This window comes from Dermacentor albipictus, chromosome 3, assembly GCF_038994185.2.
Source record: "Dermacentor albipictus isolate Rhodes 1998 colony chromosome 3, USDA_Dalb.pri_finalv2, whole genome shotgun sequence".
NCBI lineage: Eukaryota > Metazoa > Arthropoda > Arachnida > Ixodida > Ixodidae > Dermacentor > Dermacentor albipictus.
Genome location: NC_091823.1, coordinates 81498723 through 81524431, shown reverse-complemented (window position 1 = coordinate 81524431; position 25709 = coordinate 81498723). Strand labels below are relative to the sequence as shown.

At 44.7% G+C, this 25709-nt stretch overlaps 2 protein-coding genes across 5 annotated transcripts in view; one reads left to right on the top strand and one right to left on the bottom strand.

Moving 5' to 3' along the window:
* LOC135898927 (tropomyosin Mac r 1.0101-like) lies at positions 1 to 10162 on the top strand. The gene has a single exon (XM_065428186.2). It carries the CDS (start codon positions 249 to 251, stop codon positions 879 to 881), a length of 633 nt encoding a protein of 210 aa, XP_065284258.1. The 5' UTR covers positions 1 to 248; the 3' UTR covers positions 882 to 10162.
* A 739-nt stretch (positions 10163 to 10901) lies between these two features.
* LOC135898850 (uncharacterized) overlaps positions 10902 to 25709 on the bottom strand; it is a 30377-nt gene continuing 15569 nt past the window's right edge. For 3 of the 4 annotated variants that reach the window (XM_065428015.2, XM_065428014.2, XM_065428012.2), the window contains exons 5-11: positions 24209 to 24259; positions 22359 to 22522; positions 20157 to 20289; positions 17799 to 17961; positions 14044 to 14228; positions 12689 to 12712; positions 10902 to 11157 (exon numbers count right to left, since the gene is read on the bottom strand). In XM_065428015.2, coding sequence (XP_065284087.2) covers positions 10994 to 11157; positions 12689 to 12712; positions 14044 to 14228; positions 17799 to 17961; positions 20157 to 20289; positions 22359 to 22522; positions 24209 to 24259 — 884 coding nt within the window. In that variant the 3' untranslated portion in view covers positions 10902 to 10993. The remainder of the gene's footprint in view (positions 11158 to 12688; positions 12713 to 14043; positions 14229 to 17798; positions 17962 to 20156; positions 20290 to 22358; positions 22523 to 24208; positions 24260 to 25709) is intronic. The other variant, XM_065428013.2, reaches the window with a different exon arrangement.

Below are 25709 nucleotides of genomic sequence, written 5' to 3'. Positions count from 1 at the left end.
GTCTGAAGCCGGTCCAAAGTCGCTCCAATCGCTTTCTTTTTAGCTTTCGCTGCCGAGTTCCTTTGCCTGTGTTATCGTTTCTCAGCAGGGCGAAGGAATGTCCCAAATAAGGGGACGACGATGCGTGCAATGAGCAACGTCCGTCGAGGTCGAGTTAAGCTTGTTTATCGTGTGCCTTACTGGACAGCGTCGTGACAGCGTTCAACAGCAAAGCTAATGCGGCTCGAAGATCTTCTCAGGCGACGACGATGAGTAAGCGGTCGGAACGACTGTCCGCGGATCGGCCGACGGTCGAGGGCTCGGAAAGAGCCAGCCGATCGCCGGCTGACGGCGACTTGGACCCGGACGCTGACGAACTCGAGCGATTGCGCTGCTCGAGCGTGCAAACGGAGCAAGTGATCGCCGAGCGCAACCGTCGCAATGCCCGGCAGCCCAGCGCCGGTTACCCGGGGTTGGCGTTCGGCGGCTCGGTGTTCTCGTCCAGCACACTGATGCGCTTCAGGTTGATTGCCAACGAGCTGCACAACATTACCAACGTGCAGCTTAAGCGTGCCGAGGGCGAGGTGTCGGCGCTGCGCAACCGCATCAACGCGCTCGGGGAGAACCTGGGCCGCGAGGAGACTGAACTTCGCCAGGCGAGCCAGGAGGTGTCACTCGTCAGAATGGAAAGTCAACAGGAGGAAGGCGACGGCAAAGAGGACGGTGAGATGTCGCTGCTCGACACGCAGCTGATCGAGTCTAAACTCAGGTACGAGGCTGTTGCCCGGCAAATCGCGCTTCTCGACGCCGAGTTCGAACCGACCAAGGCAGCTTCGCCGTGTGGTGCCGAAAACGACTCAAGCTCAGTGGCGTCGACGTCTGACGCCGCCGCACCTGTTTGAGTATTGCTGTGTTTCGCACCTGACACTGTCAATTGAGTGGAAATGTGAGTATGATCTTGTTGTGTGTCGCAGTAGAGAGCTTTCAGCGCCTCTGTGGTCAGTGAAGTCAGGTGAGGCTGTCGCGAAATTGTATGTGAATTGTAACGAAGCTTGCAATCGTTGGTGTTTCGGTGGTTTGAAAGAAAGCAGGTCGGAAATGGCCCAAAGTAGCGTTGCTATCCACCTACAGGTGACTCAGTGTTTCATCTTCTGTACGACTTCCGCAGCATCATACTTGTTAATTTCTTACCTTCGCTCAAACCTAGTGTGCCTTTTAGTTGTCAAGCTCCTGTAGTGTCAATATTGTTGTTGACGGGCTCCCAGCAATTCTATAATTGTTGGACGACTGCTGCTGCAGAATGTCACTTGTGGTGACAATACAGTGAAGTAGCTGAGGCATACGTACTTGGGCACACAGCCAATGTCAGCAATGAAGCAACATTCTACCATCACAAGAAATAATAAAAAAAAATGTATGTATATATGTATGTATTCAGAAACTTTATTATGAATGTGACAGAAATTGCTGACATTTAAAAAATTGTGAAGCAATAATGCATTGAGAAGGTAGTAAAGGGGCATAAGATTGTCCTGTCCAGATAATGGAACATGACTTGCTTGGTTTTTGAATATATATAAATCAACCCCATCCCTTCAAAAATCAACCTTCAGATGTATTGTTAAACAGTACTGGCTACATTGTTGCAATATTGAGCAGAACTGAAGTTTTTATATTTTTGGTAGAAAAGCTACCACATGTCCAAGACTAATGCTTATATAAGTGCAGAGCGTTGCCACCAATACCTCACTGGCAGTGACATGGTTGAGTGTAAAGCATGAAAAACATGGCACTGTTAGAAATGTTCTATATATTTATTATGCTGAAAAGTAATATTTCAAATGATATTTTTATCTTGGTGACTATTGAAACTGCACTGGAGCCAGCCAGGATGCTTGCATGGTGACATCTGTGGTGACATATGTTGAATTGTGAGAAGTCTCAGCCCGTGTTCATCTGTGCTTGAAGGCACGCCAGTAGGTGAGAGTCTCAAAGCATACTGTGCCCCTTTTGGCTGTTGCTTTATAACACAGCACTATAGCATTTCCTCTGTGCTTTTAGTCACAGTCTCTGCGTGATAATGTGCGTCTCTGCGTCTCTACGTGCAGATACTGCAAAACAAGCACCCAAACTCAGCCATCCGTTTGTGATAAAGTCTAGTGCTTCCTCTGGCTATCTGTGGCGCAAACACTTCAAAGCCTGTCTTCAGAAAAGATCTTTCTATCTAGTGCCTAAATTATGTTGTGGAATCTTTAGATTACAGGACTGCCCTAAGCCACATGATCTTTGCCATGTGGGGACTGCTTTTCTTGTTGTGTTGTACTGGGGAGAAATCTCCTTTGATAGGTTTGAGGATAAAGTCCATTTTCATGATGTATTCTTTCTTAGATATCCATTCTTGCAGTTCTTTACACATGTCCTCTGCTGACTGCAAGCAGCTGCGTTAAACCATGCCTTAAATGCAGCTCTAGGTGCCTGATTTTTGAGAAAAGGCCTTTTTAAAGAAAACCTGAGTGCCTTTCAGGTGCACTCATCAGGGAGTGGTGACCTGTACAGTGACTTGCACTTTTTTTTTTAGCACCTTGATTAGAAAACTTTGTGCTTACAGTTACTCTGTTTAGGCTAAAATTTGGCAGCAAATGGCACTTTTTGGTCTGCATCATTCAGTAACACATTTTGCACCTTGAATCTCTTGTTCATCAGCAAATGAAAAAAAAAACTACTGTTATATGTGCATTTCATGATTGGAGAATAAAGCTGCTACTGAGACGACTGGTTATGGCCACTTGCCAGCACCTAAATGTTTTGGCAAACGAGGCAAACCATGATTTCAGGTATTCACTTGAGCGATGTAGACAAAAAATGCAATTTTGTTGTAATATTTACCGACAAAATATAATGGCAAGGAATTCGGTACAGAGCAGCAATATGCACAAAATTTTCTTTTTAATTTGATAGAATAAATGCAGGAAAGTGTACATACTTGGAATGCCATTTGTGGTAGTGAAAGTTATGACTTTTTGAACAATTTATGACTACTGAACACACCAGAACACTCCTGAGCTCAATTATGTTTCCTGGTTTTACATCATAACTACCATTGCAGTGCTGCCAACATGTATTGTGTTTGCTGTTGTTAAGCAAGCGGCAGCTGTGTTGCGAGCAGGCACATGTTTTGCTAACCACGAGTGTCGACTTGTCGTAGTCCTGAGCACCACATGTAGTGATCTATATCTCTTGCTGTGGTGCATTAGGTCGACTGTTCGATCCCTGGCCACATAGGTGGTCAAGATGACAAAATTTAGGCAAGCCTGCATAGTGAGAATTCAGCACACTTTTGACTTCTTATGGTTTAAATTTTATTACAGCCATTTAATAAAGCATCCACCATGGTCACACTGTGGCTTTGGCATATAAAATGAACTATTTCAAACACAATTACTTATGGGGCTTTTGCAAGTAGGTGGAATGGTGCAGCAAACTCCTTGGTGCAAGGTTATCCGATGACTAAAGAATGAGTGCTAACCATGCTATTTCTTTTCTTCTTTTCATTTGATGCCGTTCTAAAGAAAAGAAAAGAGACTGAATGCTGCTGAAGTTGGTTTCATTACTATGGGGCAATCAAGGGAACAGGGTAGAGTTTAGGTGATGGTCTTGCTTTAATTGAAAACTTTGATCAAGTAAGCAGGAGATGCTTCAGTGACCCTTCATGGCTGTACATTTTCACTATGGGCGGCAGGAGGCAAGTTTTTTACGGCCTGCCATTTGAGGAAGCTTTGAAATATTCAAGTGTAAGTGTATTGTGTGTTTTATGTACACCGTAATGTGCCTAAATGATACTGTGCCTTGGTGAACATTGTTAATACTACTGGGGGGTATTCTATAAATGTCCACTTAGCGGACATGTTCATTTCGGCTGCTGCTGGAGTGGTGATTGGCTGGGCTAGGGTTCCAGGGAGAAGGAAACAAACACCCGCAGTGAGTTTTCTTGTCACTGGCTCAGCTCTGGCCAGTCAGTGGCAGCTGAAATGGACAGTTCACTAGGTGGACATTTACAGGATACCCCATCACCCCTCTGTTATCACACTGTATACATGCAAATCTGCTCAATGGAATTTGTATCTAATGATGATGAATCTACCTACATGTAGAGCTGCTGACAGAAATTTTAGAACATGGAAACCAGAAAAAATATATGACATCATGCAGACACTGCATGAGAGGACTGACTGAATATGTGTGCAACTTATACAGTGCACCACTCAATTCTGGATATGAATTTGTGCCTTAAGTAAATCAATAATAAAGTGACTTATTGTAGTAACCTGTGATGATGTATTTGCCACATCAATGCTGTGCTTTGCCAAATGAGCGACTTTAATTCACATCTTGAGCACAAAAGGCCTATATTGAGGTTTTTATTATTCACATTAGTGAAAACTGGCTAAACGAAGCTCACTGATGAATAAATCCTTCATCACTGCCGCAAATCCTCATTTTTTCTTGCACTTTGTTTAGAAATATTTTTTCAGATAGTATCAAATAAACTTGAGCAACAGTGATTGTACAAGATAGCAGTTATAAAGCAGGCTGCTACATAATAGCTATATGGCCAGTTCACTGCCTGTGCTGTGCCTGTACGCGCCTTTGCTCAAGCTGAAGCCACCCAGCTCTCTGTTGTCATAGTCATAAGCCAAGCCTAAGCTGTGTGTCTTAGCACTGGTTGAGCTGTCTACAAATGAGGCCCACCAGTGATGTTCAGAAATTTCACACACCACTGCAAATGTTTGTGGCAGCTAATGTAATGTTGCACTAGCAGTTGCTGCCACTGCCTGGCACTTGAGGTGAAATTGATAATTTTAGTTCCTTGACTTCTATGTTCTAATAACTTCTGTGAGCAGCTGTGTTATGCCCAAGAGACACAAGTTGGCTCACTGATTCCTTTGTTTACTTAACATTTCCCATTTCTCACATAGAATTTGGAAAGTTATGGTCCTTATAAGCTTTGCAAGAAAACTATTGCATCAACAACTTGGTGCCTTCATACATGTGTAAAAGTATGTGAAGTTATAAAACTATGCCCATAGTTTTACTAAACTTATCTTTTTTTGGCCATGGAACTGGCTTTTTTATATGTCATGTGTTGTGAAACTATTTTTCCAGTCATGGTATATGTACCAAAGACCGTGGCTTATCTAAGCTGTAAGCATTGTAGATTTATGAAGCTGCTACTTTAATGTAGTGCATTGACGGTGCCCTCATGAGACTTTACATATTGCAATTTTTAAGGAACTTATAGAGCAGCCATTAGATCTCTAGATCTTTAGAATAGCAGTGGCGTTTCCTGGTTAGTGCCACAGATTTCAGTTCCTTTCTTAGTACTGCCAACTGTTGATGGTATTTTTCCTGGCAGGCAGCTAGCAAATGGTTCTAAGATTGCAGCTCATAATTTCACCTATAGTGCTTTCTTGGTACTTGTATCGTTACTGTGTCATGCAACAATTGTTGTTTTGTATTCTTTTGTAAATTTCAGTGGTAGCGTGGGCTCAGTCTTCATATGTTAGTTTCATAGTAGTGGTAAAGTTGTGTTGGCTCTAACCACCGCATTAAAGAGACACTCAAGGCAGAAAAGTCAAGATTGATTGCTATATTTTCAGAAACAGCCAACATGTTGGTTTCACCAAGAGCAGAAGTTTGGTAAGCCAATAAACCGTGAAAATGAACAACAAATGATAGGGCTAACTTTAAATTCCTGAAGCAGCATTGTATGACACAAGAAACCTTGGCAGCAACTGACAGATGCTAGTTAAGTCTATACTATGAATGTGTTTTAAAACGTACCGGAAACCTTGTGGGGGAGGGGGGGGGGGGCTTTTATTTTTTCCATCTTGCAACAATGCAGGTTCAAAATCCCAAGAATATTGTGAAATCTTGTACACCATGCAGTGTCAACCGTGCAATGTCACATCATGCATCATAATTTTGGCCGTGATACTGTGATTTTACTATGCTGGCAAACAAACTGATGATTGGTCATGCCTGATTTAGATTTGCCTTTAGTGTCCTTTTAGTGTGAACTTTGTGAAGGTGTAATGTGTTTATAGTTCTATATAAAGTCACTGAAGGAAAATTATTAGATGGGAAATACTAGTTCTCATGGGTAGTCTACTGATATATATATATACTCACAGCTCCAGCATGGAAGTTCAACCACCGTGGAAATGATAAAGGGTGCTTGGCTTTGAGCGTCCTTGCAGCATTGTGTATTAACTTTAATTAGATAGTCTGGCAGGTATGACAATTACTGTTCAGTTCATTGTAAACTTCGTATGGCAAATGTTCCTTTCGAAGACAAGGTCTTTGTTGGAGACTTCAGATTGATTTGGGGGTTTGTGGGAACTATGTATCTGACTACTTTTGTCTCGTCAAGTTAAAAAATTTGAGGCCTTCTAGTGCACGTAGGACGACGACGACAACAACCACCACCACTACGAAACACGCCAAAATGAAGCTTGGGACGAAATAGATGCAGCAGGTTAGCGTGACGTATGTGCGGAGTAGTAATAATGTGCATTTAGCGCAAAAGGGCCAAAATGACACGTGGATGTGCGCGTCCAAACTCGACGTGCCTAAATACGGAACCTGAAGTGTGAGTTTACCAAACGAAAAATATGGGCCGATTCAAAATATCGTACAGCCAAAAATGTGGGATGATCCCGAAGATAGTACAGTCTAAACAACAAACCACCTGATGCGCTAATGCCCAAGTGGAATATGAACCAAATGTTAAAAAATGTCGCGTTACAGTATTGTACAGAACGTCTAATATATATTTTTGCGCCTTTTTAAAAAAAAATATGAGGCAAGGATGAAAAGAAACAAAAGGCTGAAAAATGAAATTTTGTGTCTCAATACTCGCAACGTAATTTGCAAGAGGGTACGAGCCATGTTCTGAGGCAACAACAAAAGTTTCCAAGTCACTTCACCTGGGAGCCAATCTGTATGCGAAAATTCAGATTGCTCGCAATCTATGTTAATATCACCATGACACTAATATAAGAAAAGCCGTGTCATATAGCCATGTGTACATTAAGTATAGGTTGATATTACAGTAATATAGCCTTGAAAGTGACTGTTCCTGTTTTAGAACTACAACATCATGCGTTGTTAGTGAGCCGAATATGGTTTGCTTGACCAAGAGACGCAAACTGTTCAGCCGAGATAATAAATCTGGATGCATTGTCGAAATGACTCTCAGAATACCTGTGCAAATATTTGCCCTTAAGATAGATTACGTATTGAACAAAAAGAGAGGGCGAAAGAGAGAGAGAGAGAATACGATAATTAGCGGAGTATCTGAAGTTTTTAGCCACGTACCACAGGCAGAATTACTTTTACCAACTAGTACGCTCCAAAATAGTGGCCCTAACTATATGGCTATAGCCAAATATGTGAAGGAATCGCATATCAAGCTTCGATTCGAAACGATACTATTCTATTTTATTCGAAGTTAGCCCAACCCAAGCATGACAGGTCACAACCACATTCATAGTCCTGAGTTTAAGCCCCAGTAGTGGCAGTGTGCAAAAAATACTCCCTCTTCTAGTTTCAAACCTGACTCACAGGATTCTCTCTCTCTCTCTTTTCGGTGCTACTTATAGGAACAGGAACACACCACGAGAAGCAGACAGCAATGTCAATGTGACATAGTCGTGCGAACGTTATCCTGCAAGAGATTCAAAACTTGATGTAAAACAGTACCCCTGTCGGGTTGGCAGATTTAGCGTTACTTCAAGTGCAGTTTAGCGTAATTTTTACTCGACATTACTATCATTCACGGTCAATGAGTTGGCGAAAGCGAAAATTGCCGTTAACGCCGTTAACGGCTGAATGTTAGTTGTGAATGATCATTTTAATACTAATTCACAATTATTGTTACAGCTTATTCTTAAATATCAACAAAGCTAAACCAACCTTTTCACGCCCTCATCCATCTTCAAAGTGCAGAGGTTCGATCAAGTCGGAAAAAAAAAAAGAAACGTCGTACGGATTGACGCTTTTGTTTGCAATTGCCTCTCTGAATTTTGGACATCATGTCTCTTCTGCTGCTGACCGTGTCAAGTGAAGTTGCGGCAACTCTCTCTGCCTAGCACAGGATAACTTCTAAAATACAGAAAAAAAAATATTGGACAGTAATCTGGCAGTGAAATTTCTTGAGACAGTAGTGAACTTTCCTAGTGCCTTATTTTGTTCCTAAACGTCGTCGCTATTAGCTTCGAGCCCTCCGCGGAGGATCATGCAGCCCATACATGGCGTTCTGCTGTTGGGCATGAGGACGCGAGTACGAGTCCCGGTCGTGGCGGCCGCATTTCGATAAGGTCACAATGCAGTAACGTTTGTGTGCTTCGATTTAGGAGCACGTCATAGATTCCTGGGTAGCAAGCAAGGTCAATGTTGCTTTTGCGCTGTTACCAAAATTACGACGAATCCCAGGTGGTCAAAATTAATGCGGAACCCTCAACTAACGGCGACCTTTGCAGCCCACCGTGCAGTTTTGGGACGTTAAACCCCACAATTTTATTACTTCGAAATGCACTTTGCATCACCTTGTAGCTCTGTTCCTCCAAAACGACAATGGAATGAGGCACACTGGTGGTTGAAAGTGTTGCTACATTAGCAGTACAACAGGAGTACGACCGCGTTACTGTCATTTGCCAGTCTTAACAAAGGTATTACTGTAGTTCTTCGAATCTAAGCACTCCACTAATTGTATCCTTTTGAGAAAAAAAAGTAGTGTTAATGCTGTTTTATTCGCTTCGTATCTAAGTGCGATTTCTCACTTTGGTCCATTATCATGACATGAGCGCGGAAAAGACAAACCATCAAAGGGACACTCAATCGAAAATCAAGTTGAGTTGTATTAGTAAATCACTTTTCTACAATACTATAACAGCCACTCTCGCCTTGATAGGAGGCGTGATAAGCCAGTAAAGACGCAAAACCTAAGGACGGGGGGTAACGCCGCCTTGAATTTCCCACGCCAGCTGAGTGTGACGTGCATTTTGACGGCGCCTGCACCCTTCCCTTTACCCACTCCCCCATATAGGCCTGGAGCCATCATTTAAGTATACCATCTCTCTGCTTGGGCATAGTATTAAGTTTTTGTTCATCGGTAAAGATGGACTACATTGTATTGCAAAGGAGCCAAAGACTGAACTTCGATTACACTTACAGCGCCACAGCGCTCGATAAGGAAAATACTAAGCACATGACGTCATGCTGACGTACCGGCATTGAAGTTGGGCCTTCATTTTATCTCTTAGTAATCAACCTCCTACAGCGAAATTAACGAAACAGAACAATTTTAATGATAGTTTTTTCAACCCAAACTGATTTATTGTTTCTCCTTAAATTCAAATAAACGCGGTACTTTTACGCTCGGGGCTGCATTACGTCATTCGAACGGTGGTTGAACGATCGCAGTGCCGGACAGCTCTGTAGCATCACGCTCTGTAAAACTCTGTGCCGCCGTGTTGCTTTAGCCGTATGACGCACGTTGTGCCGTGTTGTGACATCGATTGTTTAGACACGTTATCGGGCAGAAAGTGTGTGCTAACGCGTGAAGACGGCAAGAAAAACGAAAGACCTGTATCGCGTAGCCTTCTTACTTGGGTCGAGACGCCGTAGTAGCGGCTTGCCACTTTCGCTCGTGACGAATTGTTCCGCCGGGTGTTGGAGAAAACGTGTCGCACAGAACAAAGGGTGGCTTCGTGGCCGGGGCTCTCGCACAAATGCATTGTCGTGTACTTCCTCGGGCCCCTTGCTGTTATTCTTTTTCACCCCATTATGTGAACTGGCGACTGGAAAGCAGTAACAAACGCGCCCGCAAGGAATTGACGTTTTGTCATACCTCGCGGATCACTCGTGCAAGAAATGTGGGAAGTGTGCAACAGCTAAAACGAACTCTGTGCCAAGCATGAAATTTTTTTTCTTGCCCCTACTCTTTTTTTTTCATTCTTTTATTACCCGCCTTTGTATTGTGCAATGCAGGCCTGAGGCAGGAAAAAGAAAAAGACGCCTGCCTCAACCGTGGATAGCAGCGAATGTAATTGTTATACCGTTTACAGTGTTTGAATATTTTGTATATATCAATTTTTGCATTAAACAATGTGCGAAAGTGTGACTTTCTTTATTTTCATTATTTGCGCATTCATAGGACACACAGACCGAGGCCACATTGTTTTATTTTTGTCTCTCTGACTGTGTGCTTGTGTGTGGCGGTGGGAGAAAGAGGAGGAGGGGATGGGGCAAAGATGTATGCAAAAAGCACTCCCCGAAGATATGAAATCCGTATGCGAAGCCAACTTGCAGCGTCTCATTTTACGCTGTCCCATTTTCAATATTTATACAGACGACAGCAATATTTTTTCTACGTGGCCGTATGGAAGCTTTACGGAACGAAATTTTTGAAAACCTCGATCACCTAGTAACGTTCACTTACTTCGGCGTTGCTAGCGGCCTGGCTCGCGCGATTTAGTGGGTGTCTACTTCTCCTTCGTATCTCCCTCCTTCCCCACCGGCACCCACCATCATCATCAGCAGAAGCAGCAGCAGCCTGGTTGTGCCCACAGGAGGGCAATAGCCTCTCCTATACTACTCCAAGGGGCCGGCACCCTTCGGTCCTCCCTTTTCTGAATACAAGAATTCATTCATGAAATATCAGATAGGCCGTCTTTGTCTACTGGTTGCCGTTGCGAATCGCTGACGATGAATGGTGATTTATTGTGGACTCCTGAGAAGCGAAGTGGAAGTGGGGAGGGGGGGGGGGTATTACATACATTCGTCGTTCATGTGTACTGATAGTTCGCGTTTAGAACGCCGCTACTTTCTGCCCGTGTGACCATACAAAAACGTACCGCAGATATCATTCAATTCGTCTTTAATTCTCCGTCCAGTCCTCGGTGAGGGGAACAGGAGCTTAGTCGACAATGCACGCCTGGACGTCTGTTTCCATTCACGAGACCTGCTGCCTCTCGGCCCTCTTCGTGGCCAGGTAATCCTGTATCTCGAGTCTCTTGTAGTGCTGGTTCCAGTTGGCGGACACGACGGCTAGGTATGCGCAGAAGTTTGCCAGTACGGTGACGAGCGTGAACCAGGAGGCGTCGGACATGCCCAGCACTTCGAGGTGAAGTCGATGGAAGCAACAGAAAAAAAAAAGAAAAAGTCACTCGCTCACCAACATCATCTGCCTATTTAAGACCATTGCTGGGCATATTGCCATCTCCAAGAAATATCTCCGACTTCCCGTGTACTGCCTGAGCTGGACCCACCCTTATATAGCTGCAAGTTTAATTCCACCGTATATGAGAAGTCGATTACAACCCAGAAATTAAATACGAGCTCGGCCCACAAAACCTGCACTGCGCCTGCACTCTGTGCCTCCGCTGCTCCGAAACATGGTTTCCAAGAGACGCCGATATTGAAGTAAATTCGCATCAGCGGTACCGTCGCGGAAGTGAGCGAGCGTAATTGCCCCTGCAGCATCTGTACAAATTCTATCTGAGCTGGAACAGCGGTTTATTTCCCAACCCAAATCTATAAGTTGTCACCGAAAGTGGATGATATTTGACAACTTTCTAATGTTATGAAAAGAGTGCCATGGTGGAAATTGGAGGATGAATCTCAATGCATTCGGCGAATTTACATTTACATGTTGGGTTAATATAAGAAACCAACAGGGCTGTTCGGAGCCAAAAGGGGGAAGTTTAAACAAATCCATACGTGGTATATGCCGCCACGTTCCCATAGTGATAAAGCCTGCTGTATACATGCAGCGCGCGCAGGAATGAACGTCACGTTTCCCTCTCGTATTCTTTTACTGCGAAACTGTCCTCTCTGACGTCGAATTACGTCCACTTTACGTGTTTCCCAATAACGAACGACACTGCCTTGAAGGCACGAGCGTGAATTCTTACGCAAAGAACCCCTGCATTATATTGCACTGGATGTTGCATTGCCATCGAGGGTGTAAGCTCCTGTATTCGCCAGCTGCGGCATCGCCGATGTCAAACGAGGCTTTCTGTGTATGAGCGCAAGGTTTCATGTGTGCGGTTCCGTTACTGCACTGTCAGTCTTACTCGCATCCACATTGTGACAGCTTACACTCTTAAAAGTGAAGAAGGGTGTAAATGTAACTATAACTCCCACCCTTACGCACTTCTTGGGTGTAAGAATGTGAGTTATAGTCACATTTACACCCTTATTATTATTTACAGTGCATATGCATAAGAACGCGAACAACACAAACGAAGCTATGGCTACTATGGCTACCCGTCGAAGAGTTCGTGTGTGTGTGTGTGCACCTCAAAAGTGCGCTTTGGGAAGCCATATTTAGAGCAGGTGCTGTACGCATTTCAGTCTATGCGAACCAGCTGGTGGTTGTAAAATTCTCGGAGAACATAATTACTTCCTTGTTCCCTGTAGCAGGCGCACGCGCACACACACACGGTGAAATATTTCTTCCATTTCGTTCCCCTCGCCACTACGCTGCCTGAATTGGGGAGGCAAGAGCGTCACAACAGTGAGCCCGATAATTATCAGCAATTAGGCCGAACATAATAGCTTTGTGCTTCTGCCGTGCAAGTGAATGCCCCAAGCGCCCACGGTAGTTAAAAAAGAAAACGAGAGAAAGAACAGAACAATTACTGACCTCTTATTTCTTTTGCCTTCCTCACTGTAAGTGCCACAGAAAAATAACGAGCACAATAATTATATATGCGAAACAAAGAGGGGGATTTCGTCAGGAGCACTTTAAGAATTTACTAAGAAATACACAAATTCAGAGCGAAATAGACGAGGCGCAATGTGTTAAAAAAGAACATCATTAGCATGGCAAAAGTAACCACGTACTCTCGCTTATCAATCGTAAGAGCACAATAAGTGTACACAACTATATCTCCACAGTTTCTTCACTGCACATCTCCTATTCTTTCGTTCACTGCTCATGTGGCGGTGGCTATTCATAAAACACTGTCGCATCTGCAGCGCTCTCGCCGCACTGCACGTTGTCGGGATGAATGTTCCTTTTGTTTTCGCGCAGGGACACAGCTATATATATAAACTTTTCTGCATTATGTAGCGCTGTCGCTAAAAATATGTTTTTTTTTACGGAGCACTGTATGTAAAAAAAAAAAAATATTAAACGGTGTTGACTCAAGCAACTGTGCCAAGTATACATATCTGCAGTAAGCAAAGCCGCGATAAAATGCATGCTGTCCATGGCAGGCGAAGAAACCGATTTTCATATTCGCTTGACCATCTTTCTCGTGGCGAATATATAGCAAAGCTAAACAATACAGCTCGATCCATAAAACATAAAAAAGGTCTTGTGAACATGTAGGACGTTTTCGACTAAACAAGGACGTGAATAGATTATTTTTTTCCCCAAAAGATAACGTATAGGTGTACGTAAATCGCCTGGAAAGCTGGACTATTCTGCAGTATATATTTTATCTGCGATGACAGTGCACTCCGTGTCTCGCTCCGTGTCTCACTCCATGTCTCTCTCTGGGTACTCACTGAAGCGATTTTGGTAAGCGTACTTTAAACGTCTAAATTGAGAACATTTTTAGATGTTTTTGTCCAAGATCGAGTGCATAATATGTCGAAATGGCACGTCACGAGTCAATTATACCCGTCGGAGTGAGCGAGCAAATGACGGCGCGCGCACATAGTGATCCATTACTAAACAAACGCATCCAAATTGTGCAGTAATTCCACACCACAATTAACTCTTATTGTTATATGTTGCTTCCAACGCAGATCGCACTTGGAGTCTATAGGAGATGCTAACCACCTCTGAAATTCTCCAAGGATGGTAATTATAGTATGTACAAGACGGGGAGGTCGTCTTTCGTTTGTATTTAACTTATCGTTTTCGCGCGTCCCCTGCGTTTCGGCGCGCGATCCATTCCCCCGTATGCATGTCGCACCGCAGCTGACGACAGATTCGCGCGCCAGAGCACGCTTCACTGCAGCACACGGGTGCGTCGCATGGCGTCGTACCGTACAATTCGAGGTGCCCCATCTTGACGCCCATGACCGTGCACTCGTAGATGCCCGCGTCGCGTTCCTTGAGTGGCTTGAACAACACCTCCTGGCTCGCAGCGCTCAGAGACACCCGGCTCCACGTGGGGCGAAGCTTGGAGCCGTTGTGGAACCACGTCACCGCCACGCCGGGGCCCGACACGCTGCGAAAGCGCGAACGTGGGTTCGAGATAGAGAGTGGTAGGCGTTTATTTTCGTTCGAGGTTCGGAGTCACATATTGGTGAAGCACATATCGTCTTATGTACCGGACCAGAATGATTTACTATGTTGAAATTTCTGTAAGACCACACGCCTCAGCGAACTCACCTCAATTTCCTTCCCTCCTCTCTCTCCCGATGATCTTTGTTTTCCCCTTTCCCATTCCCCGGTGTAGCGTAGCCAACCGGACGTTATTCTGGTTAGCCTCCCTGCCTTATGCTTTTCTCTTTCCTCCTCCCTCCACTATGTTCGTACAAGTTCTCAAGGAGGCTGATCCATTTGCGCCAGGACTGGTGTTGATTTGAGAGGAAAGAAAGCTTGACCTGCGGTATGTAAATATTGAATGCGGGAGCACGCCAACAGCCAATGAGCTGTGTTGGTATAGCCCTGGCAGGTAATTCATTATGAATACAGCCAGGCCGGGGCCATAGCTCGCGAGAGGCATGCGTTATTACACACGCGGTCATTTTACAGAAGCCGTACAGGTCCAGTCTACTCTGAACCTGTAATGTTCCTTATTGTTCCCAGTAGTTCTCCACAGACTCGTGCTATGTTGCCTTCCCCTTTGATGTTCCGTCTGTCGTCTTAGTGGTCGTTGCTTCCCCTTCACGGTCACCTGGCTGAAACAGTTTCGCGTGTAAGAATAGCATAAATAGCAGTGAAGTAGTACAAAAAAGAATGACACGTATGTTTTTACGTTTTTTTTTTGTGTGTGTGTGTTGCTGCCACTTATGAGGATCACTCACCAGCTCACCCAACTGTAGATTCTGCTAGACACGTTATTGTTCTCGCAGTACTTGTTTTTTTAATGAATTGAAAAGAAATGTTCGCATGCACCTTTAGGCTTTTCATCACAGAATAAATAAGTGGAATCAAGGGAAAGCACAGAAAGCACTGCAAGAACAGTCACGCAGATTTCCACACGCGAAAGACGTATGGACACGCACACGTATGGACCTACGCGACTAAGCCATGTAGTCATAACTCACTGTTCTTGACGCTTACTTAATTTTACTGCAGCTTCTAATAAGCACTTGCAACTGGTGCAGTGGCGATGAGAATTTGATTCGACGGCAAGATCTATACGTACACTAGTGCTAGCATTCATCGATGTTTCATTAATTCATCACGTGGACGCGCATCTTCCGAGAAAGCTTCCCGTACATTAAAACGTAAAAGCAAAGGACAATTTTGCAGCTCAGGTTATAAGCTGATTGAGAGATTACTTCGTCCATTCATTCAAAGGCGACCCACCGCAATGACTCAGTGACTATGGCGTTCTGCGCGGCTGAGCGTGAGGTTGTAGGTTCGAGTCGCGGCCATGGCGGCCGCATTCCGCGATGGAGGGGGAGGCAGAATACCAGGGGAAAAAAAAAAGCTCGCGCGCTTAGGCGTATAGGTGCGTGTTAAAGAACCCCACGTGATTGAAATTATTCCGGAGCCTCCCACTTCCAGCGCTTCTCGTGGCCCGTGTATGGGCTTCGCGACGTGTAAACAGCCGCTAAATTAATTTGAATTTTTCGTTATAAGGCTGTGTCGGTAGGTGAATCGCTTCTCTCTCCGACGCGCCCACATAGGGAGCATTCATATACGCACGCGCGTCTGCGCGCGTTGAACGTGCGCGTGCATCAAGGCTCCCCAACGTATACACCGCCACGTTGAGCGCCTTCGGCATCGGTCTTGTGGACGCAGCAGAAGAGAAGGAAGTTGAAACGCGCAGCCAGCTTGCGGCTGACGTCACTGTGACAAGCGGGGCGGCGTTGCATGCTTACAGGCGGCGTTCCAAAAGAGTCGTTCACCGCCGCCGCCGCCACTGTATACCGCCGCGCTTGTCTGTCCGGCGCCTACGTCCTGCAAGGCGCGCTGTCGGCGCGTGAAAGACAAAAGAACGAAGTCAAACGAAGCGAAGCCAGCGCGTCATCCGCAGGCACAAAGAAGCGCTGACGAGGAACGAAGTGCGCCGGCTTGCTGATTTAATATATTACTTAATAAGCTCTATTCCTTGCCGTCGTAGCATTAATCTTTACGCCAGACAAGCACCCATAATTTTTTTTTCGGGGGGTGCCCAACCCAAGGTAACTTTTCTATGCAAATGAGGGGGGGGGTACCTTTACTAGTGCAAATGTGAATAATATGGCCACCTTTCGCCATAAAGACGCGTAAACCCGCAAAAGAGAAATGAAAACATTTGGAGGACGCTTAAGCTTCGCCTTTAAGAGTGGAATGTGATAGCGTTCAAAGACCCCTTTGCAGCCCAACTAGCAGCCCAACTAGCAGCCCAGTTAGCAGCCCAACGCTATACCCACTAAGCAACCACGGCGGGTTAATGATTTTTGAGCAGGCGTCACTCGAGCCTTTGAATGCAAAAAAGAAAAAAAAATGCAGTACCAGACTTCGATGTTACTGACTCCCATTGAAATTATTTTTGATAATGTCTTACCAAACAATGCCAATTTTCTCATGAATTCTCTATGACTTGTCGGGTTATCACTTCTTGAGACATCTTCAGACGAACGCTATAATAGTGACATGCCTTACAGAGTAATGAAAAAAGCCGGTGTAGTAGCTTTTTTCTCCTTATCTGGATTGGCCCTTTTAGATGAGACTTCCTGATTTTATTCCTATCTATCTAGCAGGATTCTCGGCTGTAGCTTTCATCAGTAGCTGTTCCCACCGACTTGCCATCTCTTACAACGCACAGAGGCTCGAAGCGTTTGCAAGCATTACATCAATTGGCTCCTTTTCACTTGCACTTTCTTCGTTTTCATTTGTCCAACAGTAAATGTATACTTGCACAGGTCTGGCTTGGCGGTATCTCTTTCGTGTATACATTGCGGTAAACCGGAAACAATTGACCACTTTCCGCTTGCTTGCCGGCGATTTTCCTCACGAATAAGATTTCTCGAGGTCCCCATGAACAAGCTGGGCCCCGGCATGAATGTTCCCGCCATGCTTTCCTTTGGAGCTTCCGCATTGAGGTATACAGCCACCGGAATGTTTGCAATGGAATGCAAGGCTTTGTTCGTGACTCACATCGCCTGCTTCACCTCCGCCTCCCCCCCCCCCCCCCAAAGAAAGAGTAAATTTGTTGTTATTATTATTTTTATAACATATACTTTTTTATTCAATACAATATGATGACCGTTTCACTATGAGAACCGTGCAATAACACGTGTTTCCCCAGTACGACAGTTATTATGTTCTAAAATTGCTTGATCACTTTGCGCTAACTGCCCAATTCTTGGCCGATCGGTGCACGGTGGATATGTTCCACTTGTGCAGTGGAAACAAGTTTTTTAAACGGCATTGTTTTCAACAAAAAAAAATCCTACAGTAATTCGCACCGCCGACAATGGACAGCCAGCAATATTCTTCATTTAGATGCACTAAGCTGCCATCGCAAGTGCTTGCATGGTTCCTGAAGGGCACGCGAACACTTACGCGAATGGTAAGCATGTTTCATGCTTCTTTTACAAAGAAAGCGATGCATACGAAGCGTATACACTGTGCCTACCCAGGACAGATGAGCTTGATGTTCGTTCCAGGCCGCTCAACTCTTTTGAACTCGGCGACATCCAGTTCGGCAGTCTCCTCGTCTTCGGCCTTCTCAATGCTCATCTGACCGAAGAAAGACTTGTTGGTCGGTGACATGGTGTGCTTCGCCTGGAATTCTTCGTCTGGAACCATTCAAAAACTAAATGCAGTCGACTCCTACTAACTTCAACCCGGTTAACTCGACTTGTCGCTTAATTCGAACGCAGTGGAAAGTTCCGGCAAGAATCCATAAATTGATACGGAAGGAAGCTCGTTTAGTTTGAACACGACAACATGCCGCTTCGGCTGATCCCAACCCCACCGGCACCCCCTCACGCAAGCAGGGATGACTAAAAGCTTGAAAACACAAGAAATTCAACAGACGGTACTGCTGTTTCTCTAGGCAAAGACGGTAACGGCGGAAGCTTGTACCGCAGTGATGACAACTTTCTCTCTGCCCTGGGCGACGTCTTTCTTGAGAATTTTGTCACCGCCGACGATCACTGTTCCGATTTGTGGGCCACTGGCTGACGACACTATGTAGAGTTATCGTAATGCTGTATTGACGTAGCCTGTCAACAATGACAGACTACATTAAGAAATAAAAAAAATGTTATTTTCTTCATTTTGTGGCTATTGGTTAATTCGACTTTCTGATAATTCTACCTAGTCTTGCGATCTCGCAAGGGCCGAAATAATCGACTGCGCAGCTATGCAGTCATCTTTCTATGCCAGAAGGAAAATAAAACGGGGAAAGATCAATATAACCATGGCTTCTGCGCAAATCTGCCTTGCGAGAAGTTAAACTCGAACGTTTCCCTTATTTATAGACATATACAACTATAGTTTTCACGCATGGATTGATGTCTGCTCCATTGTTTGTCAGTGACTGAGCACTGGTTTGTGACAATGTTCTTTGTCGTGGAAGCATCTTCGCTATTCCGAAACGTTCGCCGTTGCACTGAAGTGATGCAACTAATTCGTTATTTTTCTCAAGTTTTCACGTAAAACTTCATTGTACGACCCGTTGAAATATTGTTCCCCCTGCTCTTTTCACAGTAAACGTCGTGGTCACACTTAGTCTAATGGCTCCAAGCCCTTCCGATACAAACGTGCTAATTAGTCTACAAGTCTACCTCCCATAAAATATTTTTCCTATAAAAGTATTTGCGTACGCAATTTGACTATTTTTAATGAAGAAGTGTTCTGGCTTGCTTTGTTTTAAGGGTATATGACTACATCTGACACGGAACGAAAGAAAGACACAATACGACCGACATAGCTCTGACTTTCAAGTGACAGATTTTATTAGATATACGTTTATCTATGTCACATGCTAACTGCACGAGTTACTTATAACAGGAACCAAAAGAGCAAAAAGAAGAAAATAACAAACGTGATTGGTATAGAGTGCACTGCGATAGCGACGAAGCGGAATAAAGAAACCAACCGCACTGTTTCGTTTTAATCAAAGATCTGAAAACACTAATTCACAGTCCAAAAGGTTCATCGACGACTGGCTCACACATTTAGACTGATGTTTCTGTGCAAGCTTTGTATTTTATATATCAGAAAAAAAATATAGAAGAAATAAAATCAGTCTAAATATGTGCATGCGCCAGCCACCGATAACCCTTTTGTACTGTCAATTAGCTATTTTAGATATTCGATGACAACGAAAAAGTCCTGCATCTTTCTTTCGCTTCGCGGCTATCGCAGTGCGCGCTTCACCAATTATATTTGTCCTTTTTTTATTTTGCCTGCTGTTATAGTGAGTCGTGGGTCAGCATATAACATATATAAACCTTTACCTAATAAAATATGTCAGCTGAAAGTTATACTTTGTCCGTCATAATGTGTCTTTTTCTTTCGTCCCGTCAATTATAGTGTTACCCTTAAAACATGAACGAGTACCGACTCGTCCAGTTTACTATTCTTTGTAATGACTCCCTATGCTTCTTTTCCCTTTCTTTCGCGATCCCCCCCACCTTTTTTTTTTGTTTGCTGTGGAGGAAGTGAGGTTTTTTTGATCGCTTGACGCTTACGCTTTAAGCTGACTTTTTCTGCAAGCCGTTTTAATAGCGGTAATCTATGTATGTACACTTCTACATACACTTGCAACAGGGACGCCTATTTTTCCTGAAGCCATGTGCGCGGCTGTATATCACTACTGTCGTAGCTAAACATAACAACCCCTGAAAAATGAGTAAATGCTTTTCAATTACACGAAAATGTTTAGCTGTTGCATCGTTAACCATTTGTCGAGCTCCCTTTCAGGCTATCAGCTTCTTCAGCCATACGGCGAAAGGGCTACATACACCGAAGAAATTCGACCCACCGCATGGCTCCTGGCAGTATTCGGTTTGAACAAAGTCCGGAAACGCGAACAGCTGCCGCGAGATGGCGTATCGGCGAAGCAGCGCAGACCTGCAGCTTGGCCCCATCATCGGCACGGTGATGTTCAGCGGAAACTGCGAACACGAATCAAGCGCAAGAACTTCGCTTGAGACTGAGTATGCATGTTGCGTCACAACTCAACCTACTTGATGTATAAGACCTTTAAAGAGTTCATTTTATCGGAAAGATCGGACACTCCTATCCAATGATTGCCCTCACGCGAAAGAGTCTCGTTAGTGTGTGTAAATGGCGATGGCAGCTGTTCTCGGAAACTTGAGTTTGTGCAAGGACACGAACGACTTAGACGGCCGCTGACTTCCTTCCACCTACTTTATTTTGGAATCGTCAAACTAACGTTTATACACACAGATGTGTTATAAAAAGAAACAGCACAGCCGAACACTCAGAAACTATAGCTGCTTTTCTTTATCGCTAATATTTACGCTAGTGGCGCTGATGCAGCGATCACCAGCTTTCCTAATGTCCGTTGCTTCAGCAACGTCTCTTTCTGTTTTCGTTTTTTCATGTCTTAGAAAGGTAGTCTTATACAAGTGCGGTGTGTATCCGTATGTGTTTCTTTATGTCTTGTTTGCTCTGCAGAAACTCAGTTTTGAAGAACAATGTACGCACTATGTAGCCCGTGAACAAATTCTTTTGATGATAACTGTGTGATTCTGGCACAGGACCCACATGCGTAGCTGTTTCTGTGGACACCTCTGGAACGCTTTACTTTGATCTACTGGTCTCCGACGTGATCGGCCTGCTGGCTTCAACGCATATGAATTCAAGCGGACTGTCATTGCTCAATCCATACGAAGTTTGTACGTGATGTGGGGTAGGACCGATTTATATACAGCGCTCAGCAATTAAAATCGTGATGTTAGTTCACGAAGCGAGGAGCCAGCTTGTGATAAGCTTTCTACAAGAAGACAAAGCAGAATAATGCAGACGACATCGGCGGGTGTCGCTTTGTCGTGCAATTCAAGGACAGGTTATCTTTAGCCAGTACATATTGTAGTGAATCAGATATCAAACATTACATGCCAAGGCTGCATTGCTGCTCAGCAAGATTAACCGTCTTCTTAACATCGAAAACTAAACTATTAAAAGTACTTCTCGCGGTGTAACGTATAGTTATGACAGTGAATATTCTCTTGCCGATACGCAAATGCGCATGTATGCACTATCTGCATTCAGAGCCTCTTGTACCGTGTTCCTTTTACTTTTGGACAACGGAAAAAGCTACGCCATCATTCAAGTTCCAGTCAGTTGTCTAGAGCACGACGACTGTGTTCTCACCGGGCACTATGCGCCCGGTCAGCAGTCAGCTGCGTTCCTTTCGGAGCATTTGGACAGCTAACCTTTGTTCGAAACTGGGCAGGTGACCTGAATTTCGACGCTCTTTCTCTCTCTTGCTGTAAATTGGTTAGAAGAATGTAAACTACATATTTTTTAAGGAAAGGTTTCTTTCTTCGATTGCACAAGTTCCCGTCTCTTTTAATTCCTACATCAGCATCACTATCGTCGTCGTCGTCGCCATCATTATATCCTTGCTTTCCTTCCCCTTGCGTCCCCCTTACCAACACAATGAAATGATTCAAGCTCCTTCTCAAGATTTTGTTCATAGTAGACCTCTTTAAGAGAGATGTGACTGTACAAGTGCCGAGCGCTGTATATGTATCAAATCGTGTTAACCGTGTCCTCGCCCTCATTCGCCAAACACAAGCTAACTCACTGCTCATCTTCGGACGTATGCACCTCCATCGTATCTTTCTCAAAGAGGTACCCTTCGCCCTGCGGACATTGTTGAGATCTCCGAAACGACCCGCACGTTCTCTGGGTGTGCTATCTTACACCAACTATCTCATCGCCCACTGAACTCGCACCCAGCCCACCGCCGAGTAGATGACCCAGGCAGCCGGTAGTGCAACGCTGTCTGGAGGATTTCGTCAGCGCCGCGGTGGAGTGCGCCGTCAGCGAGACCCTGGACGCCCTGGACTGAGGGTTTCCACTGCGTTACCCCCCTTGAACTCATGATTTGATCACAAACGCTTGGTGAAGACTTCGTTCCCCGATCAGTACCACTTAACAAAGGGAGAACTAATAATAAAGCGTTCTCTCTCTCTCTCTCTTTTCAACTCACCTGGGCGCCCGGAGGCATGTAGAGGGCGTTAATGCTGGTGCGCAGCTGACAACGTCCGTAGCGTTTGCGCAGTCCCACTTCGCCGCATCGGTCGCAAGGCTGCCAATCATCCCAGCTCGTGACCACGCCGTACCGTTGCAAAGGGCCCTCGAGGTCGAGCTTCTCTGGCACACAAACATCGACAGTGCCACGCTGCCGGTTAGCTTTCATGCAGCCACGCAGGCGTGAAAAAGTACATAACCATTCCAGATGAGGAACTTCCCACGGTTCCTCGTGTTGCTCAAAGTGGCACACGTTGAAAGCACTCATGAGATTTACAAATTTTCACGTCATCTGGGAAGATGCAGATGAATTTGCTAGCATCGCTACTTATCAATGCCTAGGTGTTGGGTGCCTCACTCACTGTCGGTGCGATCAATAAACCCGCTAAATTTCTTCTCAGCACAATGGACCACCTAGCTTGAGAGTTAGTCGTACATATACTGCTTATGCGTATATTTTACTGTTAGTTACTTATATGATGTGCAGATATTTGCAACCTGCCGAAAATCAGAACATGCATTGCCGATTGCCAGTTTCTTAAGAGGAAGCTTTTAGCTCGGGCCCAACTCCGATGCCGCCAATTCAAATACAAGTAAAGCGCAGAAACGCTTTTATGAGATAACCACTGGGCAGATATTAATTAACTTTGTCGCATCTGAGATAGAAAGCTAAATTCTAGTGACTGTTGGAAGCGGAATTTCGATTTAGGGCCTGAGTTTTGAACAGCAATTTTCAAAACGTGGTAAGTGAAAAGACAGAAGCACGGAATTTACGAATTCGTAGCTCTGCACCAAGAACTGATATCGCAGTTTTGTGAACTGCATTCGCTATAGCATTCAAAGCGGACAAATGCTAGATATCAATTTATGTCTTACATGAATTTGTTACATTGTTTACAACGGTTTTGCAAAAGTCCTGCTCACATATCTGTTCACCATTTGAAACCTATGTATAATGCATCAACTTTGTCCGCTTTTGATGTACTATTAGATGCGATTTACAGAATTGTGATATCGTTTTTTGTTTCGAAGTTACAGAGTTGTAAACTTGATAGGCTCGTTTTCTGAAGTTTTGCGATTTTCAACAATCGTTATTAAAATTGACGAACTAAATAATTCGCTACCAACAGTCACTGAATTCTTCTTCTTTCGAACGCAAGAAACTTGATCAAATTCGGTGCAGTGGCTGCCGAGAAAAATATTTCTTCTTTCCCATATATTTAAACAGGAAACCCCGCCCTAAAGCTTCCTCTCAAAGCTGAGTTAATATTGGACTTTGTGTTCATTTATCCCGTTCAATACAGTTTTATTTCTGCCAGAAACGTTCTCGAAGGGGTCCCAGACTAAAATCTACCACAAGCAGCGAGACAGTGCTAAGAAACCTCTCTGTGGCACTGTGAAAGACATTCAAGCAACAACTAAAATTCATCACCATGGATGAACCGCATGACATATGTATTCGTCTCTTACCAAATCACAAAAGGGAATAACGGGTGCACACCCAATCGTTTACGATCAACAGGGAGCAAGAAAATATGTGATAAAGAAAACAGGCGTGCATAGCTTTACAGAATATCAAACGTGAAAAATAAAAATCAGTGGCTGGCATTTATAACAAGTTGTTTTTGTAAGAGGACGTCGGTAGGAGCCCGCAGAGTAGTCAAGCAGCCATATAGGCGTATATCTAACTTTGTGTGTATGTGTGCGTGTGCATTCTAGAAAGATGTTCACTGCGTCTCTCCTTCAAACTGCGCAATTTCCCGTGAGCTACGCAGTGATGAGCGGCAGGATAAACTGTAATCATCATACCGTAGCCTTCTTGCAACTCTTCCAGGTACTTCTTGTATTGCTGCTCGTCACCTGGAAACGGAGAAGTGAGAAACTTTGTCACTGTGCTCACTACCATGTCAACTAAACTGTCTCGCCCGATTATTGACAAGTGTAGTGAGCGTAATTTGGCATTCACCGCGTGCCTTCACCACCACAGAAGCGAGATGAGCGCCATAAGCAGCAAGGAGCGGAACGTTGTTCATTGTTATTCGTTATCATCCATTTCACCTAAGGCTTTTTGTATCGCAAACATGCGGTACTTTACTTCCCGATTAGTTTTCTTTGAGAGGAGTATGCAAAAGGGCGTTCGTAAGCGTTCAAGGAGTTACCGAAAGCTGACTTCCTTGCATGAAATCTGGGTAGTGCAGTGAAGCAAGAAATACGCAGAAAGGCGACTGAAAGCGCAAGGCTGATCAGAAAGGCGAGTCACTTGACAATGGCGTCCCGTACCGACAACTTGCCCGCCTGAGGCCTGAAGTGTGTTTTGCTGCTATCACACGTGGCACTAACGTGAAGTCTTGCACGTACGCAACCTGGAGACGTCAGCATAACCACTGCGTTCCCCAGGCGCTGTACACGACTCGCTCTCGGAATGAGCACGCGCCGAAGGGCTCGCGGAGGCCGCTCCAGCTCGAGTTGACGCCCAGAAATGTGCACCTCACGGCCCGAACCAACAAGAGAAGATGGTGTCATCTCGCTTGCGCTCCTGCCCATGCTCATGACATCCATGCGCTACTGCCGATGGATGTCCTTTCAGCTAGTCACATTGTGCAATAAAGCGTTAATTATATTTTCTGACTCCTCGCCTCGTCCTTGCTCGCGCCTCCACCATTACTCCCTGGGCGAGGCAATTTGTTCGCACGTCAGCCTTGGTATGAAGCAACCTTCAGAGCTCCTAAGTCACGCGTACCATGGCACGGTAACGCATGTTGTAATGACGTTTAGAATGGTAACCTTTATAGGACGCTATGGTTGTAACAGCGAACTTTGATGAACACGGTTCAGAATAAATTGTTTGTCAGAGATTCGGCTTACGTGTATAATTATTTCTTATTTTTCGTAATTGGGAATGATTCGTTCATTGCTATCCGCTGATATTTCGCAGGTTTCGCTGAAACCGGCGGTACTTTTGGCTCTGTGCTCTCTGTATTTGCCGCTGGCCTCCGAAAATCGCCTTGCAGTTTCGGGACCGAAACATCTTTTTAATACTAAGAACGGTATCTGCTGCTGCTGAAGCTGACAATTATAATTGTCATCACAGTGCTCCCCGATTTACTATCTACAGCGTAAGCAACCGGTGCGAGTGCTGGATGATTATCGCTGCACTGCTCCCCGACGTACCAGCTTCAGCGTATATGTGCAAGTGCGGGATGTTTTTAGTGTTTATTTCGAACGGATTGTGGCGCTCTTTGGCCATACCTGGCCCTTGCGCCGTAAAACACCACATATCATAATAATCATAATCGCCATCATCATCATC

What these genes read in the sequence shown, in the direction of transcription:
- LOC135898927 (XM_065428186.2), top strand. Translation starts at nt 249, where the DNA reads ATGAGTAAGCGGTCGGAACGACTGTCCGCGGATCGGCCGACGGTCGAG.